At 21.9% G+C, this 21,125-nt stretch overlaps 1 protein-coding gene across 1 annotated transcript in view; it reads left to right on the top strand.

The window, feature by feature from the left end:
- LOC100864856 (uncharacterized) overlaps positions 1–19,927 on the top strand; it is a 47,260-nt gene extending 27,333 nt beyond the window's left edge. Inside the window, exon 5 of the mRNA XM_086912421.1 lies at positions 19,806–19,927. Coding sequence (XP_086768547.1) covers positions 19,806–19,820 — 15 coding nt within the window. The 3' untranslated portion in view covers positions 19,821–19,927. The remainder of the gene's footprint in view (positions 1–19,805) is intronic.
- Positions 19,928–21,125: the final 1,198 nt, after the last annotated feature.

The following is a 21,125-nucleotide window of genomic DNA, read 5'->3' as shown; positions in this document are numbered from 1 at the left end:
TTTCATATACATTTTGTTTATGCAACATTTTTGATATCAAGATTGAACTCGCACACACGATCTTTATAAAGATTGTATGATTATGAACAAAATGAAATTTATTTTAACGAAATATCCAAGGATAATCACAGTTTTCGAAAATTTTTACTCGGTGTAAAGAATATTTATGTTTTCGATAATCTCTGTTGTTTAAAAGAGCTACTCAATTTGAAATTAACCAATAATGGTTGATTGTCCTTACAAAAGTTCTAGTAAATTTAAATACAACGTTTGAGATTTAGTAATATATATTGCAAAAATAATTTTATTTTGTTAAAAGGACTAACACAGAAGTTAAAGAAAAATAAATTATAAAGTAATCAAATCGAATATTTTTATTAAACATGATTTTTTAAATATAATTAGTTACTTTAAAAGAATATACCGAAGTATCAATTGATGATTACAATAAAATTTTGCTATAATGTAGTTATAAAAATATTAAAACATTAAACACATTAAACATGTTAGACATTTTTTGTTGCTATCGTTCATAGAGTTAAAGGGATGAGAACAAACTTTAAATTGACGAATTGCGAATTAATTAACAAATAACTTGCAAAAAAATTACAATACTGCTGTTTAAATAATATAATTAAAAGTTAAATATTTTTATTAATTTTTCTGATATCTAAATATCATTTTTTTTGTTTTTTTTTTCTATATATACAATATATCTTACATATTCAAATAGAAAACATAAATAAATTGGAATTTTAATTTTTGCATTATCAGAAAAGTTATTATATTATTAGGTTACTATAATTATATTATAATTTTATTATAATTATTGTATTATAATTTTATTATAGGTTATTAGAGATTATTGTAATATAAATAATACAGTTAGAATTATAATTATAATTGTGAAATATATCTGTATTACTAGTATTATTATAAATCAACGTACAATGCAAATAAAATTTAACGAATAGATAAATGTTACACAAACACTTCAAAAAATCTTTAAATCTTTACTAGAATAAAGAAAAATTATTATATTAAAATAAAATTTAATTTCTTTCCAATATTAAATATTATGAAATTAAAGCATTTCTTTTTAATTATTAATTTATTGAAATTAAAAAATTAATAGTTAAAATAAATTAAAATAAATCAATAATAGTTCTAATACATAATAATTTATTAATAATATTAGTAAATTACGATTAATAAGTTTAAGTTATAAAAATTTTCATTATATGAATAGTTTTTTACATGCATCAATTGACTTATGTTATGATTTATACGTATTTATATTGTATTATAAAATGTTTGTAAAACTTTATTCATCAATTTTTTATTACCAAGCTTTATATTATACTTGTATTATACTTATATAATCACTATTATACAAGAGAACTCATTATTACTGATAATGATATCACTTGTGATAGATAATACTTTGTTAATAATACTGATACAATTGAATAAAAATGAGAAAGAAAGAAGAAAAAAAAACGATAAAACAATTACGAAACCAATAACGAATCGAGACAAGTTCGATCGAATTTTTGCTCAAGACCCATTTTGAAATTTTTGCCTCGCATAGCTCAGAGCAGAGAAAATAGGCATAAAATTGAATGGGAACAATCGGCGTCGTTCCACTGCGTCGATTTATCAGGACAAAAGATTGGTGCAAGTGTTCGAAACTGTACGATTTTTTTCTTTTTTTTTTTTTTCTACACGCTCGTACATCCATGGCCTTCCAGTATGTATGAATATTACGAGAGAAACAGATAAGGCAGATTTTCGCATTTGCAATTGAACTGGCTGCGGGTTATTTCGCGGCACGAATCGATCAGCGACAATTATCGTTCGAACGAGTGGGTACTTACTGCCGCCTCGTTAACCCGTAATTATCGACGGAACGGTAAAAGTTTCATTGCCTTTGAAATCCTCGTTTTTCCCTTTCCTTTCTCTCTTCCTCTCTCTTTTTACATTTTATCGCTTCGATCCTTTGTCAGAATTATTCTCTGCTCATCTACACATCTCGTGCATTTCGCTTTTCGAATTATTCACGTTTTTAATTAGTCGCATGAAAAATGCATCTTCGATTGCAAATTGTCGAGGAAAAGAAAAGTGAGATATAGATTTTAAATTAATTTTATTGAGAGTAAAAATAAAAAATTATTTTATTAATGAAAGAAATTTGGAATTTTTGTGATTACGTTTGAAAATTTGTGAAAATATATATAACTGTTGAAGATAATTAAATTTAAAAGTAAGTATATTATAATTGATTATATTAATCAGATATATTGGATATATATGCTCTATCTTTTCAAGAACTGTAGTATACTTTAAATTTTTTTATAATTTTAAATTTTAAAAAATTAAAAAAGAATTCAACTGATTTTTGCTTTATTATTATTATTTTTAAATTAATTGTTAAAAAGTTTTTAACAATAAGAAATAAATTATTATTACAAAATCTTTAAAAAATCAAAATTTTTTAATTAAATAAAAATAATTTCTTTTTAATAAATTTATAATTATGAATAATTAAAATTTGTTATAAATTTATATACAGAATGTTACTAAATTAATATGATTTCTTATAAATAGATAATAAATGATAAAGAAAAACAAAAAAAAAATTTTCGTAATTTTCTATGATCAATCTATTAATTTCTTATGTTTATATTATACTAATATTTTTATAAAAATTTAAGAATAAATAAAACTTTTATTTTTTACATGAAATGGTAATTTTTATTGTTATTTTTAATGTTATTTATTTTTAACATATTTTAATTATAATTTTTAATGTTATTTTTTATGTTAAATAAAACAGTGATAATAAAAATAAATATATATTTAAATTCATTCATATGCTATATAATAATCTTCAAAATCTTCTTAAAGATTTTTTAATATGTTCGTATATATTGATATATTATGAGTAATATTTAAAAACTAATTAAAAACTAAATTTATAATATAAGATATAAATATAATTAATTCTGCAATAATATCTGAAATTTTTAATTATATAATAATAATAAATTTTATATAATTTTATATAAAAAATTTATTATATAATTTTATATAATAAATTTTTAATTATAATAATTTCTTTTATTATTTTGCAAAATTGTTTTCTTTTAAACATCTTAGATTATTTAGATATTTTTTAATATTCTGTATAATGTAATAATAGATATTTACATAATATATTTTTTGCCTATCTAAACGTAAGGAAGATCATCAAATCTGACAGATCTCATTTCATATACTAAAGAAATAATATATCATTGCAAAATTAATAATGAAAAATATAATGAAAAATGATCTTATTAAAAAAATATATATAACGAAAAAATAAAAAAATTGAAACATCATAATTTTAGGACAAGAATTTATTTTGTTATTTGTATACTTTTGATTATTCGATTATCATTTTGATTATTTCGTTCCACCTTAATATTCCATCTTTCATCTTGTCACCCTTTTCTCGCCACGTTCTTGGTTTGGGTCCCTACATTTCGGGGAAATTTTCAGCCAACACGAGAAAAACCCTTTTGTCAATGAAGACCTGCATGCACGACCAAGTAAACAGCTGCGAATGTCATTTCAATAACAACTAGGCAGTCAGATAGGATTTCGGCCCTGACTGCCTCTCTTTCGAGCATTCGCTTTTCTTTGATCGAGTCCTCGAAACCGCTCGAAAGAATAAATTTTCCACCAGCCTTCCACTCTTTCGTATTCCACGTTTTCCCTTTTTTCGCTCCAGTCCCGTTTGTCCTTAAACTTGGTGCCCCATACAGCTGTTTCGCGAATCTGCATCGGCGTCTCTTTAAGCCTTGTCACGGCTTCAGGTTTTTGTGTAGAGGTTAATCCGAACATTTTATCGTGGCACACGTGGTTAGTCTGAAAGTATTGTATTTTTAGGAGTTTGCTTTGTACTTTACTTCGTGAATCGTCTATTTTCCTGATGTTTGTATACCATTTGCACGGTGATTAATGGAAGGTGAATTTAAACTTTGGTTGTTTGATCGTGAAGTAATAAAGATTTAAAGGTGAAGATTTTGCGTGTATTTTAATTCGATTGATAAAAAATGTTCTATGTGATTAGATGTGGCTTTAAAATAGTAAAAAATTTTTACCCAAAATTAAATACTTCGAATGTTGCATGATTCAAAAACAGCATTTTAGAAAACTTAAAATCATTTTTATTTTTTTAATGCTTTTTGAATTATAAATAGTATAAATCATATTTTAAATTTAATAGAATTATATTATTGAATTATTTATTTTTTACATTATGTTTTATATATATTTACATATTTTTATATTTTAAAATATTATCGAAAAAAAAAATTATATATCAATTAATCATATAAGAATAATTTAATAAGAATAAAAACAAACAAAAAAAATATATTTATATAAAAATATAAAATGATGAAAAATTAGAAAAATTAAAACTTCGAAGAAATTTGCACCTTAATTTCATCTTAATTAAAAATATTTCATTTTAAATTTTTTGTTTAAATTTTATTTAAATTTTGTTTAAATAAATAATAATATAACATATAAATTTATAGTAATATTTGTAATACAATATATAAAATTGTTTAAAAATATATCTTAAAAAATCTATTGAGAAAATACACAGATTTATATAAATTTTAGAAAAAAGAATTACTTAATGGATTAATCCGTAAAAATAGAAATAAGTTTTTTTTTACTTTTACAAAATAGTTATACAATTTTGATCTTTTTTTCATCTTATGCTCATTTAATTTTCATTATTAAGATCAATAAATGAATTAAAAATAATAAGATAAATTAAAAATAAAATATCAACGAAACTATCAATAAATACGGAAAAATAAAATTAAAAATTGAAACTTGATTTTTAAATTCATAAATCTCAAATTTGAAATATCTTTCTTCTTCTAAAAACTATTTATTTTTTATTGTGAACAATTAAAATCTTAACAAACTTTTATTTTTGAAATTTTTCAAACTTAAATTCAAAATCAACTAATATTCAATACTCAATCAAAAATATTTATCTTTTTTGTTTATAAAAATTTTTATTTTTATGTTTTTTTTATATAAGTTATCATAATGGATTAATAAAATCATATCAATTAAAATAAGAATAAGCTCTGAACACAAATTCAATTAAATTATTAATCCTTTAACTATATTTATATCGTTATATCATCATATAAAATTCTCATTATTCATATAAATTATTCATTATTTTGAGAATTGTGAATTACAAAAATGAAAAAATTTCGAAATTTAAAAAACTTGAAACTTTTCAAGGTTTCAAAGTTTCAAGTAGGTATCCCATCCCTACTAAAAATATATATTGCCGATTCAATACGGGTTATAGCATTTTTACACGTGGAATTCACGTCTGTATTAAGGGCACATATTGCGTTGTATTCTGGCTATATACAATTGAAGAGCGTGCACCCTCGGTGTATCGGGAAACTAACGAAAAACGATGAAATTCCATGAAAGAGAACATTGTGGGTGGTTTCGTAGGAGTCTCATATGTACTCGAGAGAGGATCGAGGGTGAGGGCATAGATAAAAAGGAGAAAGAGAGGAGAATCCCATCTGTCGGCACTTTTGCACCGACATTGTACTCTTGTTTATATCGAAAGAGGAAGAAAGAAAGAGGTCGTTTTATTGCCATATTGGCATATTGCCGCAAACCAGCCGTCATGCTTTTTTGCTCCCATTGCTTACGAAATCGATTCTATCGAACTTTTCCATGCACTCAACGCATCCATCGTCCATCTTCTTTTCTGCTTCATTTATACGACTATATGATTTCTATTTTTGTAATAATAGAAAGATAGTCATTTATCATTCTAATTGAGAACGAATATTCGAAAATAATGATTTTAAAATGTTATATTTATAATAAATGTTTTTATACTATGAAATAATCTTATATATGTATTTAATTTTATCTAATATTGTCAAAACTGTTTGATTTTATAATAGTAACAAAAAAATTATTAACAAAAATTCAAAAGTGAAGATGTTATAATTATCTATCTATGGATGAATTATAATATAATTTTAATTTTAAAAAATTAAAATATTTATTGAATTAAATCATATACAATGAGAATAAAATGAAATATTTCTATTCGCTGATAAGTAAATTAAAAATAATAAATTATTTTTTGGTATATTTTTCATACATCCAATTCTTATATTCTCATATTTTTTTGGTAAAAAGCAAATAAGTCAATAAATAATTTTTATTTAAAGTTTTTCATATAATTTTATTTTCAACCATTGCAATCATTTTCAATCATGTTTTTTATTTAATGTAGATTATAAATTTTTATTAACGATGCACAAAATTAATAAATAAAAATCATTATTAGATTTTACATAAATAAAAATTTTAAAAACATAATAAATATTAGATATATTTACATTAAATAGCTTCTTTTATATAGAATATTTACACAATTTTAAAAGATTAACAAAAAATCATTTTCGAAAAGTGATTTTTGTTTTCATTCGAGTTTTTTTTATATATTGTTAAAATGTATCTATGTACATTTTGATTATAATTTTTTATTATATAAATATTCAAAATTTGTTATTATGATATTTTTTGAATTATTTAATGTTATTTTCTATGCTATTTTTTCCTATAAAAAATAATTATCTGATTTTAATTCTGATTAATAATAATATTGCAATAAAATTAATTTTAATTTTCTAGATGTTTTGTTTGACAATTAATGATAAAAAATTTATTTGTATATTTTTATCTATTTATTTTATAGTATTGAATATTGATTAATATTTATGTGAAGTTTATTCATGTTAATATTCATGTTATTTTTGAGTCAGTAAATAATAATATTAAATTAAATATTTTTTTTTAAATTAATTATTCAATTTTTATTCAATTTTGTTTAATTTTCTAGATTTATTTTGTGAATTTTGATCATTACAATAGTAAATTCTTAACTACTTATTTAAAATTATTATTTAATTAAAGTTTTTGATATTTTCTTCTAAATTTAAATTTGTCATTTTATTATTTTTATATTGATATAATTTCATTAAATGAATAAAATTTTCTATTTGTTAACAATATTCTATAACTTCTTTTTTCTAAATTTCGTAATTTATTTTACTGCTCGTTAAAAAGTTTCTATTTTTAAATAACTTGTTCCGAAATGTCGTCGCAAATGATTTAAAACTCGTGATGATTATTACGTATTATTACGTATTTAATAGAAATACATTTCATCTTGTTAAATATTATTTTAGAGAACAACGAATAAATTATTAGTTTTACTTTTCTGCTTTTTAATTTTAAGATTTTTAAAATATCGGGATTCGTGAATTGCATACTTATTATTTTTATTAATTATTTATTTCTTTAAATATTCTTTTATTTAGTTGAAAAATGATTGAAAAAATAAAACATAATAATGAAGATTATTGAAAAATACAAATCATTTGCAAATTAAATTTTTGACTAATATTCATTAATATTTATTATTATATATATTATTTATTATATTCTATCTATTAGAAATAACCAATCAATAAAACTTTTTTTCTTAAGCTACACACGATATATCCAATATATTCTGTTTCAAATTGATTCTCCTAACAAAATACTATTCCAAATCAAGAAATATATTTCATAATTCATCAACAATTCGACAATATGATTATAAATATATTAAAATTATGATCATATTTTTTATGTTGTCCACTCTTCATCTCTTAACTTCCCTTCCCTATAAGTATTTATCATCTTCTCGCTTCTTAATTTCTCACGGTAGAAGGTGAATCTCACGCAGGTGAACAGGAGAACAACAAGCATCCGAGTAGCATACGAATTCTTGATCGTCATCTTGACGAAAAATTGCAAGAAAAAGCATCTGAAGGTGGCTAGTACGCGTAACCCTTTGCAGTCCAGGTGGTTTCGCTGCTGTTGGTAACGAGATATCGGGGTAGATTCAAGGAAGGGAGAATATGGCGAGAAAGAAAGAGGAGGGAAGCTGAGGTGAAAGAAGGCAGAAACGGGCCACATAGTATGGGTATACGCAACCTGCCTGCCCTTTGGCACCCGTGCCAGATGTTTCTCTCATTTCGGCTGCAAGAGGCAAGAATGAATCGGCCCACACTTATATTAGCATTTTCTCTCGGTTTCGGAATTTACGCAAACGTTCTATCGGCTAAATTCGCTTTATACACGACTCTTTCTCTCCCTAACGATAAATGAAAGATATTTTGACGATTATCGATTTTCTCGAGAGTAATTCCACAGGAATTTCTTTTTAATTAGTTTACAAGTTGCTTGTTAAGTCACGTGTACTGGCCACTTGAAATGGAAATTGATGTTAATATTTGTTAAATTATTTTAAAAAGGATTTTGATAGAGTTTTTAATTATTGAATTGTTATGTATGAAATGACAGATTTCACAAATTAAGTGACTAACATAAATAGTATTTGTTTACTTATAATATTTTCTGAATTTGAATGAATTTCAAATTTGAATTTAGGTGAATATAATTGGAATAATAATTATCTTATTATAAAATTAATTAATTTGTATTATAATAAAATAGTTTAATCGAATTGCAATACTTTTTACATATAAATTTAAAATTCAATATATAGCTTTCGAAAAAGTTAAAGATTAAAGAAAGAAATAATCCGTCATTAGTATGAATAATTTAGATAAATATAGGTAATAAATTAAAAAGTTATTGGTAAAAATATTATAATTTTGATAATTTTAATTTTGTTTTCCGATGAATAAGATTAATTTGTTGAATTAGACTTTGAATTTTGAATTAATACTATTTTTAATAATGAAAATTAGTGATAAAATCATTAAAAAACTACGAAAAGTTAGTATTTCCAAACATAGATTGATAGTTTTTTCTATAATTAATTCTTTCTCATAAGTAAAAAAATACAAATCCATTTAATAGAAAAAATTTTTGAAGTTAGATTTCGAAGATATTTTTTTAAAATGAATATTGCAATAAGAATATAATAAAATTTGTAACGAAAAAATTAACTATATAAATAAAATTGTTTATTTACATTAAGCGTTTAAAATTTATTTATATTTATTATAAATATTTATTTATTTTTATTTATTAAATATAAATATTTATTTATATTTATATTAACGTTTGATATTATTATATTAAGTGCAATAATTATTATATTAAATTAAAATTCTTATTAGTTAAGAATTCGATCATCTCATCTGTAATGACATAGTATTTTTCAATCGTATATAAAATTTTGTTGAATTAATTATAATTTATGATTTCTAAAATACTAATATAAAAATACTAATATTTCTGCAAATATTAATTCTTTTCAAAATTACAATATTTTAATTTAATTTCTTTCGTTCGAGTAACGAAATCTTTGACAAGATCTCTTTCAGGCAAAGGGAGAAATTATAATTAAAAAATAAAATATTCATTTTTTAAAATGTCACATAAAGTGTTATATATAAGTAAACGAAACTATACAAAGCTTTTAAAAATAAAAATCATAGAACAGAATTAAATGATGATATATGTTTTATATTTCATTCATATGCATTCTTATATAATTTTAAAAAAATTATTTATAAATTTGTTGTTGTACTTTTCGAATATATCATTAATTGTATGATCAAAAATTAAATTAATAAATTTGAGTAATAAATTAATTCAAATAAAATATTTATTTAAAATTATTTGTTTAAAAATTATTTTCAGGAAAGTAAAATTATTTTTCTTGTATTATTTCTATCAAAAAATTAATTAATGAAAATACTAAAATAAATAAAATAATTGATATTTTTTATATTTGTTTCAAATTCTCAATTATTTCCAAAATATGCTTCTATTTAACACAAATAAAATTTTATTAACAACTTTTTTGTCACATTATAAACATTCATTAGATAAACTGTATAATAAATTTATTTTTCAAACAAAGGAATTTTAACAATTTTTCAATTTTTCGTAAAATATCGATTGTTGAATGATACTATTTTCACAATACATTCTGAAAAACAGTAGATGAATCGCAATTGAATAATTTGTATACAAACCGGTGGTTGGTTAGAGATCCTGTAGTAGACAAGGTGCTTCATGACAAAGAAATCGTGACAAGGATTCAATTCAATGTTTTGAATTCTATTAGAGTTGCCAGATGAGAAGGGTTCTAAAAAGATATTCTCTGTTATATTTAGAAACTAACAATTTTCTGTTTTTTTTTTTTTTTGGAAGATAATATAACGTATTTAATGAATTGAAATATGCAAAATTGATTATGATTAACAATTACTTGTAATTATTTTCAAACCATTATAGAAAATAATTATTATAATGATTGAGATTATTGTTATAGAATATTGTTTTATAACAATTAATTTTAATTATCTTCAACTCTTCACAAATATTATTATATTTTGGAATATATATTATAATATCTTTATCATATAATTTTAATTTAATTTGATTTGAACAAATTTTCTATAGAATATTTGTTAGAAATATTAAATATTATATTAGAATATATTTATATTATATTATAATATTCAGTTTTCAATAAATATAATTAAATATAAGTAATTTATATATATATATATATATTCATAAAATTATATATATATATATAAATATAAATATAAATATTTTAAAATTCAAACATTATTTATTGGAAATTATGTACTTATATCTGTCAGAAAAATTCATATCATTTTTGTTAAGGATAAATTGAAATTGAAATGGAATATATTATTTTATGCATTATTATTAAAACATTTTATTTAATTGGTATACTGTATTTATTGACAAAATTTAAATTTAACATCAGATCATAAGAAATTACATGTTTTCTTTTGATATGATATTATATTCTAATACCAAAATGATTTTATATTAACAAAACATTTTTATATGATACAATATTATATTAATATAATGAAATCTGATATGCAAAATTTATATTTCAATTAATGAAATTCATATTTGTTTTCTTCAATTGTTGATTTATGAAATTTCATTTATAATAGAATTAACATGATATAAATATGATATTATAACATTTTAACGATATTTTATAATTGTTTTTATTATTAAAAAGTTTAAATATTTTTAAATATTTTTATTATTAAAAAGTTTAAATATTTATTATGACATCAAATATCGATTATTCTGACAGATTGAAACATTATGGAAGTATATTCAAATAAGCGATTGTTATCTCCATTTTATATTTTAAAATGAAACCATTGTTTAAATGTATAAACACATGACATCTTATATATTTAAATAATCGATTTTTTTTATTTTGATTAAATAATCGAAATTCGAATAATCGATATTTTATCACACATACACTATAATATTTTCTTTTAACCAATCAATTAATTATTGATAAAAATCAATAAAATTATTCTTAATCATTATTGTAAATAGTAGAATAATAAAAAAAATTTTTTAAATTTGAATTTAAAAAATGAATTTAAATAGCATTACCGGTTAAGGAAACGATTCAAATAAGCTTTAAATGCCGGAAACGTCAGTTCCAAACAACGGTGTCCCAATTTTCAATCATTACATCCCTCTAATCATGGTACCCGTACAACGTTCTTCCATTTCACATAGAGGCAATCGAACTAGTGAACCGTGGACAAAGAAGGTTTTGCACAGCTTTGTCTCGAAGGCAACGATATATTGCGTCACGGAGATTCGAGATTGCGTTCGTTTTACTCGAGTCACCCCGTAGAAACTTGGAATAGTGCGGGGCGGCTCGACCGAATAAAGCACTCGAACAAACAATACGGCTTCCCCCAGATGCTTCCGGTCTCTTATTTCACCGGATAGCCATACGAACACGTGCCCCATTTCCTCCTCTTCTTTTTCTTTCCGTCTAAGCGCTGAGTATTTTCTTTTTTCTTGTTGTTTTTCCGATGTACTCGATAATTCAATACCCAAAATGACTGATAAAGATTTTCATTCGATTTCTATCGTTACGTCTTTGTGACATTTTTATTAAATAATTGACTTTCTGTATCAAAGTATATATATATTCGAATATTCTTTTAATTTGTTTTTTTAATCTTATATAGAATCTTTAGTATTATTTAGTTAGAAGTGAATATTGTTATTTTAATTATTATTAAGAAAACTGTAATGTACTATACAGGATTGGTATAATAAAAAATATTATATATATATATATATATATATATATATATATATATATATGATATAATAAAGAATGATATATATTGGATAATAAAGAAACGATGTTGATAAATATCTTTGAATTTCTTATCTAAAATCTTTTATATTATAAACTTTTCACTTTGTTTTTTTAATAAACTAAAATTCTGAGATTTGGAAAATTATTTTGATTATTATTGAAAAAGCTATTCTACTATTAAATGATAGAATAATATATAATTATGTATTTTTGAGACTGTTTATTTTATTTTTCTTTGTTGCATTTTTTATTGAATTTTGAAGTTTATTTATATAGAAGTGTGATTTTGTGAATATCTAGAATTTTTAAAAGTTTAAAATATTTAACAATTTCAGCTGTATAAAATAAATTTATGAGTACTATAATAACAAAAATTAATAATAACAAAATATTTAATAATACAATACCATTAGATCACTAATAATTAAATTTATTTTTAATATATTTGTTTTTGTATATTTGTTTAATGGAATCTGTTTATTTTTTTATTTACTTTAATATTTATATACTACATATATACTTATTTATTACGGAGATTTTAAATTTAAAAGAAAAAAATAAAAAAATTACTTAAATATTTATAAGTTGATATTTTAATAAGTTGAAATAAATAAAGAATTCTACTTATTCATAATATGAATTCACTATTATTAGTTACTAAATAAATAATAATTTAAAACAATCAGATTTATTAACATCAACATTTATAATATTTTCAAAAATATAAAATTTAACAAAAAAAAAATTTATAGAACAAGAAATATAAAATTAAGAAAAAGTTATATATCTAACAAAATTTTACGATTTATATCTTATTTATTTTCTATTATTAGTGTTAATAAATTTATTTGCAAAAAATAATTTTACTTATCAAATTTGATCTTTAAATCTCTTTCTTAAATTTCTCGGACCACGATCTCAAACATGAAGATATACGTATACACATATGTTTCTTCTTCGATGCACATGTACTATCTTGCCGCATATTGCAGCTATGTACACTAACGAGACGTTGGACCACCTGGAGGATGTCGTCGCGTGCCATTACGAGTCCCGTTGGTAAACGTTTAACGAAGATATCCTCGAAGCACGTGTCAGGACGTGGTTCTATATAGCAATAAAAGCCTCTTCAGACTTTAGCCTCTCTGGAGCCACTCGATCCTTTTCCGCCTTAGCGCTTATGCTCGAGGGTAAAGCAACGGTATATACACTACTCTTCCTTACTTACTCTTGGAAGGTTCAGTCTGCGTTTCCTGCGAGGCACGCGACTCGACGTCCAGCTGCTTCCTGTCTGCTTTTACTCCTCCTTCCCTTTCCGTCGATCCACGCGACACCGTTCTCCTCTCTTAACCGACTATCCTCCTCGTGTTTCACTATGCTTGGATGTTTCGCTCGTTTTTTCAATTAAGGCAACTTGCAACTGGAGAACATAAAATGAATCTTTCTTCTTTTAATGTCAATCTTGAATAAATATTATTGAATAAATAGATGTAATTTCTGAATTTTTGAAATTTTTGAAACATATACGGTCTAATAATTATTAATAAATTCATGTTCTTTATTTAAGAGAAAATGTGAAAATTTATAGAATAATGTTAGAAAAAGAGATGTAAAATTAACGAATAATAATTTCAATTTTAAGTAATTCAATAATAATAATAAATTTAATTTAAGAATTTAAAATTAAAATTTTTTAGATAAAAATTATATTTCTCATAATTCATTTGATATAATTGATAAAAAATTTACAAATTGATATTTTAATAGATTCAGTATTTTTTAACTATTAATTTCACTTTAAATTATAATAATGAAATAAAAATTCAGACTCATTACACAATAATTGAGAATTAATTTGTATTGTATAATGATATTATTTTCTTATATTTTCAAGAACATTGAAACATTTCTTTATAATATTTTTTAAAATCAATTGAATGAATTTTGTTATAATAAAGTGTTTTGATATTGCAAATTTTTTCCATTTATTGTTTCAGAAATATTGAATTTTCTTTCAGGAATACTATTTATTGATAACTTAATATATCAGGTAATTATTTTTTTTATTTAGTTATTTACAATTAGTTGTCGTTTTCATTGCTAAAAATAGATAGATATACAATAATATTTAAATAACGATACTGCATAAATCTTATTTTTTTATATATTGAAAAATTTAAATGAATAAATTAAAATAATCTATTGGTTTGGTTTTTTTACTTATGTCTTTATGGGAAAAAGAGTCGTTAAGAGGTATAAAAATTTAATCTCAATTCGAATTTCAAGTGGAAAACCAAGCTTCTTTGAAGTAAACATAAAATCGTCAGAAGTTTCTTTACGATCTAACGATGCTTATAAACAAAACATTCCTTCCTTACTTCCGCTAGAAATGCTCGTTCGTATATCTGCGGCGAAAGAATCCGTTGAAAGCAAGTAAATTATTTAAATCGAAGCATGAAAATTTCATGAATTGTTTCGAACTACGCTTTGATAACAGGAAGACGGTTTGTCTAAATAGAGATGAAAAAGGTAAAAGATTATGAGATCGCGAGATTTGAGGCTGGACAGAGTGGCGAGGGTGGCGAAATAAATGAAGGAAGAGGCAGACCGCAATGCAGACCATGCAACGATAGCGTTGACGATGTTCCCTCGCTGGAACACTCATGTTGTGTTGTTGTCGTTGGTGGGGGGTAATGTAACAACTGCCGTGATCTGATGCCGTCAGGTGGCGACACAGGTACGCTTGGCACGCGCCGTCACACTTGATTATACGGTCGTTCAAAACATTTGCCAGTAGCGTAGAATTCCTTTTCGAAATAATCGTAGTATTCTATTTATTTTATATTACGATAGCCTTGGATCTATTTTATCTAATTTTAACCTTTTGTACTTGACGATTTCTCTATGGAGTTATTTAAAATTACTATTTATTTAAAATGTTTTTTTATTATTTAAAAAATATAAATGGTTCCGTAGCGAAAAAAATTAAATTTTTTTCAATACTTTAAATTTTTTTTAAATTCTGAAAAAATATTTGTCGTTATAACTAAATATATGTGAGAACTTAATTTTTAGATTTGTGAAACTTGAATCTTGAATGGTTAGAAATACTTAGAATGTTTAGAATCAACATATAAAATGTTTACTTATTTTCGAATATAAGAATTATTATTTTGAAGCAATAATCCAAATTTTAAGAAATTTTAATTTTTGAAATTTTTAGATTCATAATTAATCAATAGTAATAAAAATCATTATTTCTTAAAAATTAAATTTTTATTTTATAAAATGTCAAATGTTTAGTTATTCAGTCGAATCGTTATTATGTATCTAGTTAAAAAAAATAAATAAATTATAAATTAATTACAGATAATGTTATAGATATAAATTATCTTTTAATTCTTTATTATTCTTTAACTATAAAGTTTAAATTATAAAAATAACAAAAAATTTCAAGGTTGAAACTTTTTAAGTTTTGCAGAGTTTAAAAATTTTAAAGTTTTAAATGTTACATTTCTAGTTATAGAAATATATATTTATTATTTCCATTATACATAATTATAAAATAATTTTAAAATTATGATTTAATTTTGAAAGATTTTTTTCTTAATAATAATAATAAAAATACTTTAAAATAAAAATTCAAGAAAGAATATTATTATATTTATATTGTCATTTAATATTATTTTTTATTTTTTTTTTATTTTCACATTTTCACATTTAATTTTACGATTAATTCAAAAAAGTATTTATTATTTTTATTAATTTTATTAATCTTATTTTAGAATTTTAAAGCATAAAAGTTTTAAACTTCGTCATAATTTCACTTTCAAATAATAGATGACGCTATGTTTCATTATTTCACGATTAGAAGTTAAATTTTATAATTTTGATAATAAATAAAAATGATTTTTAATTAAAATACTTTAGGATTTTATTAGAAATTTAATGTATTTCTGTATATTATAATAATTAATTATTAAATTAATGTTAAAATTTTGTTATTTATTTGAATATTTTAATAATGAATGTTATATTATAAATATTATAATATTTAATATTTCTTTTTTATAGAATTGCATTAAAAACATTTAGAATTATTTAAGATTTTATTTATATTTATCTATAATCAATTTTATGTAAAATAAAATGATAAGTAATATTTATAACATAATAATATAATTAAAATGTCAAGTTAAACTGTAGTGGTAGTGATTGATATCTTGTTAGCATACAATCATTTTAAAAGTTGTATTTATGTATAAAATTTTATTTGCATTTTATTTTAAATTTTCTCTAATAAAAGAAATAATAACATATGGTCTACTATTTACAAAAATCTAGAAAAATCTAAAAAATAATAATTATAATTAATTTAACAAATTAAACAATATGGAAAAAGAAAATACTTATAAACGTAAATTTTCATTTTTCAATATTATATTCTTTTATATATTTATTTTAGATATATATAATAATTTCTATAAAATAAAGTTTTTATATAAATTTAAATTATTTTATCCATTATTTTTTATATTTTATTAATTAAGATTGTATAATTCTATTTTTAAGATCGACGTTATCAATTAATCTAATATAATCTAATATTATTCAAAACAAATAGCATATCAGGATCTTATGTTCTTAAAATTCTTCAATATAGTACAAATCTGATTTTTATAATACAAATCTGACGATTACTTATTTCCATGTATAATTTCAAGTTATTCAAGTCTTTATCTGCCTATATTTTTATCAACGTTATTATTTCGATATCCAAAATATGATTATTTTATTTTATTTATATTATATATTATATATTTTTCAACAGAAATTTTTTCGAAATTATATACTCCAATAAGTTGGAATTTATTTTATACTTATGTTGTACTTTTAATTTTATTTTCGATATAATAACATTAAAAAAAATTTGTTTCTTTTATCAAATTAAATTCTAACTTTATATATATATATTTATTTATTTATTTATTTATGGATTGCAAACATATAATAGCTTTAGTTTTGATCATATAATTTATTTTCTAAATCAGTCTAGAAATCTAAAATTTTTATTATACGATTTTTCAAGCTTACGCCATTGTCGTTCGTCTTCACATTACGAATCAAGCAACGGACAATACTCGAGACCCTTTCTTTCTTTGCCTTGTTTCCTTCTGTTTCGTATTCACCATTCTACATTTGCCCCGCGAAATGGCACGCAGGCGCAACCTGCAATTTAAACGATATCGATTGTTGTAATTAACCGGCCACGACAGCCACGGTATGATATCGCGTGCATGGATGCATGCATGCTCGTTCATCGCGTGCACTCGTGGCCTGCCGGCTACAGTGAAATCGCATTTCACGACGAACACCGACTATTTTCATCGTTACCGGACGGGAAAGTTTCGAGTGTCATCCATTTCCGCTGCTACGCGCATGGATTAGCATGGAGTGGTTAGGTTAGGTTGTCATGATTCGGCCATGGTTCGATCGTAATAACCAAATTTGTCAACTTGTCCCTCCATGAACAGCTAACAGTTTATAGATGATCAATGTAAACGTATATAAATATCCTCTGATATTAACTTGAAAATTCTATTTGAATGGAAATCGCGATGCTGGTCAGAAGTTTGAGATTCCCTCGGGAGAGAAATTTCCGTGTTTCTCACCTGGGAATGACGTGAACTTTACTGGAACAAACAATAAAATAACACAGGACAATGATTTGATAGACAATTCTATTTTGATTCTTGTATTGAAAGTTATATTTTTCTTTAAATTATGCATTTTTTTTATTATAAGTATTATAATATTCATTTTTATTTAAATAGCATGTTATCGAATTAGTTCAAAATAAAGTTCAAAAGATGAATTTATTATTGCATTTTATCAATATAATTAGATTAATGAATTCAACCTCGAAGTGGACATATAATCCTAATTAAATGAAAACGTAGTTTCGTTTTAAAACGACAAAAGATCACCTTAAGATTTGAAAACATTTTTATTTAGATTTTTGTATTTTTACTCTATCTAATAGTTATTACTTAAAAAACCCTTATTACTTACTGAAACCCTCTTAAAAAACAATTTTCATATGAAATATTTTTTTGAATAATGCTTATTTAGTTTAAAATAAGATTTTATTATTTATTATTATTATTATTTATTTACTATATATATGTGATAAATATTACGTTGTAAATAATCTTATTTACATATTAATAAACATTAATGCTGCTTATATAACTTTAAAATATACAATTGTTATTGAAATTTGTCATATATCAAATTTGTTCTTTAATATATAATTTTGTTCAGGTACTTTTATCATTATTTATACATTGCTATTATTATTAAAATTTAATAATGAAATATATAATATTTTACCTCTTAAGAAAGTAAAAACAATTTCTATGTATGTAAAAATGTAATTATGAAAGACAATTATTTGTTTAAAACTATATTGAATCTATTAAATGAGTCAAGAAAGTGAAAGAAAAACGGAAGAAAAATGAGAAAAAGAGAAAGTGTTTTATTCTGTATTTGTGATAATAAAACTATCGAGTAAATTCATACGTAAAGATATTAGCTAAGAAACGTAGAATTAAGTAAGCTATACTTATGAGAATGATGTTCTTGATCATGAAAGATATTATTGGTGACTGACTAGTGGTGCCATCTACAACTACTTCTTTATAAAATCTTTTTTATGTCTGAATTTTTAATATTAGATAGAACTTTAATTTAGAACTTTAATTTATATTAACTTATACATAACTTATATTTATAATTTTGGAATTTTTTTTTAACTCCAAATTAAAATATTTGTTATTAAAAAGTTTTATAATATTTGTGACTTATCATAATAATCTCATTAATAAATCTCAAATTAATAAACAGTATATTATTTATATTCGAATAACAATATTTTTTTATTCTTTTTTATCACAAATTCAATATATATATATTGATTCGATCTTTTAATTTTCTTCGAAATTATCATAAAAATATTACATTTCTTTTCCTAACTTTAATGCTAACATTTAAAAAAAAAATAAAATTTCAAGATTTTTTAAAAACTTTTTTTTTTATTCTATTTATTATATATTATATTTATATATATATTTCTTCTTTTTCATAGAAAATAAAATAAAATCTACCTATTTTAAATATAAATTTTTTATTGATGCATTTAAAACAAAATGTACAATTTTATTATATATACATATAATCGATACAATGTACGATATGGTTTAACATAATATAATAATTAAATTTATTTTTCAAAATAGAAATTTTTTAAATAATTCATTTTATCGACCAAGATTTATTTTACACAAACAAATATTCGCATAACATTTGATTTTACGCTTCCATCGTGAATAATTTGATTATTTTTGTAACACAATAATCAAGTTTCGTTTATCTTTTTTAAGATTAAAAATTTAAATAAGTTTTTTCCTCGGTCAATAGCCTTTCAAGAAATCCGCAAGTTAATGCACTTTTTCTTTTCTAGAACGTGCAACTATGAAGTATTCTTGCCTTCTAAACAAGATCGCAAGAATATCTTGCCATGAAGTTCGCGGTTGAGAGATTTTATTGGGAAACGAAATAATTCAATAAGTTTGAAAAAAGTAGAAAATAGTGAAGTAAAGCAAACTTGAAAAGCAATTAAAAAAAAAAAATTGAAATAAAATATAATAGGAACTTATTTTGAATTATTTTTAACAAAAATAAATTAAAACTTAAGTAAAACTTAAATGTACAAAATTTTTATATAGTAAAATTTTATATTATTATTTTAATTATATGAATATGATATACTTAAATAACAATTATTTTTCCTAATTCAATTTATTAATTTATTCATTAATTTTATTATAAGAAATGAATTATATTTTTATGTATAAAAATTAATTTTTATGATTGATTTTAAGAGTAATAATATTATACTATTATATTATATTATTATACTATACAAATTGATTATAATACTATGCTATTAGTAATTGGATGAAATGCGGGTTTGATTTCACCAGATCCAATACATTCATAAAAATAGACAATAAAACTTCTTTTATTCTCTGCGATTCTAATTTAAATTCCATCAACATTGTATTATATATATCGGAATTATTTCCTTATATAGTAGTAAATATGCTGATAAGTTTTACAAACTATAAATGTATTTTTTCAATGTCTTAGTTATAAACTTCTAAGTATTTTTTTTATATCTTTTATCTTTTTTGAAATGATTCTTTTTTCATTTCATTATTATACAAGAAAATTATTTTTTAATTTGTATTATATTGAATTATCTATTACCTATTAACTATTACATAGTTATACAACTTTAGTATTTTAATAATACTAAAAAATAAAATACATGACAATTACTCTATGTTCTTAATAATATTTCGTATTATTGTTATTAGCACTAAATAGATTAAATTTATTGAAATTATTGAAACATAATATATCTTCATTATTTGAACTAATTGGAACATAAAAACATTTAAATACAGGAATTATCTGAAATATAGATTTTTCTTAAACGAATTATTCCATATGTTTATTTAAAAAAATGAAATATTGGTATAAAAAAAACAGTTTTTCATTATAATAAATTTCAAACTTTTATAATTGTCATATTTAACACAAATTGTTTAATATCCAAAAAATATGCATCTTGTAAATAATTTCACTAGTTTTTTAATATCAATATTATATAGCTACTTTTATCAATTTTAACACTCACTATTTTCTAATTTCTTAACAATATTTCCAATTTCGTTTCAATAATTAACAATAACAATAAGTACATATTTGTTTCAAA

This window comes from Apis florea, unplaced genomic scaffold, assembly GCF_048593485.1.
Source record: "Apis florea isolate Af1SG1 unplaced genomic scaffold, ASM4859348v1 contig_3391_pilon, whole genome shotgun sequence".
Taxonomy (NCBI): domain Eukaryota; kingdom Metazoa; phylum Arthropoda; class Insecta; order Hymenoptera; family Apidae; genus Apis; species Apis florea.
This window is presented reverse-complemented; position numbering and strand designations above follow the sequence as displayed.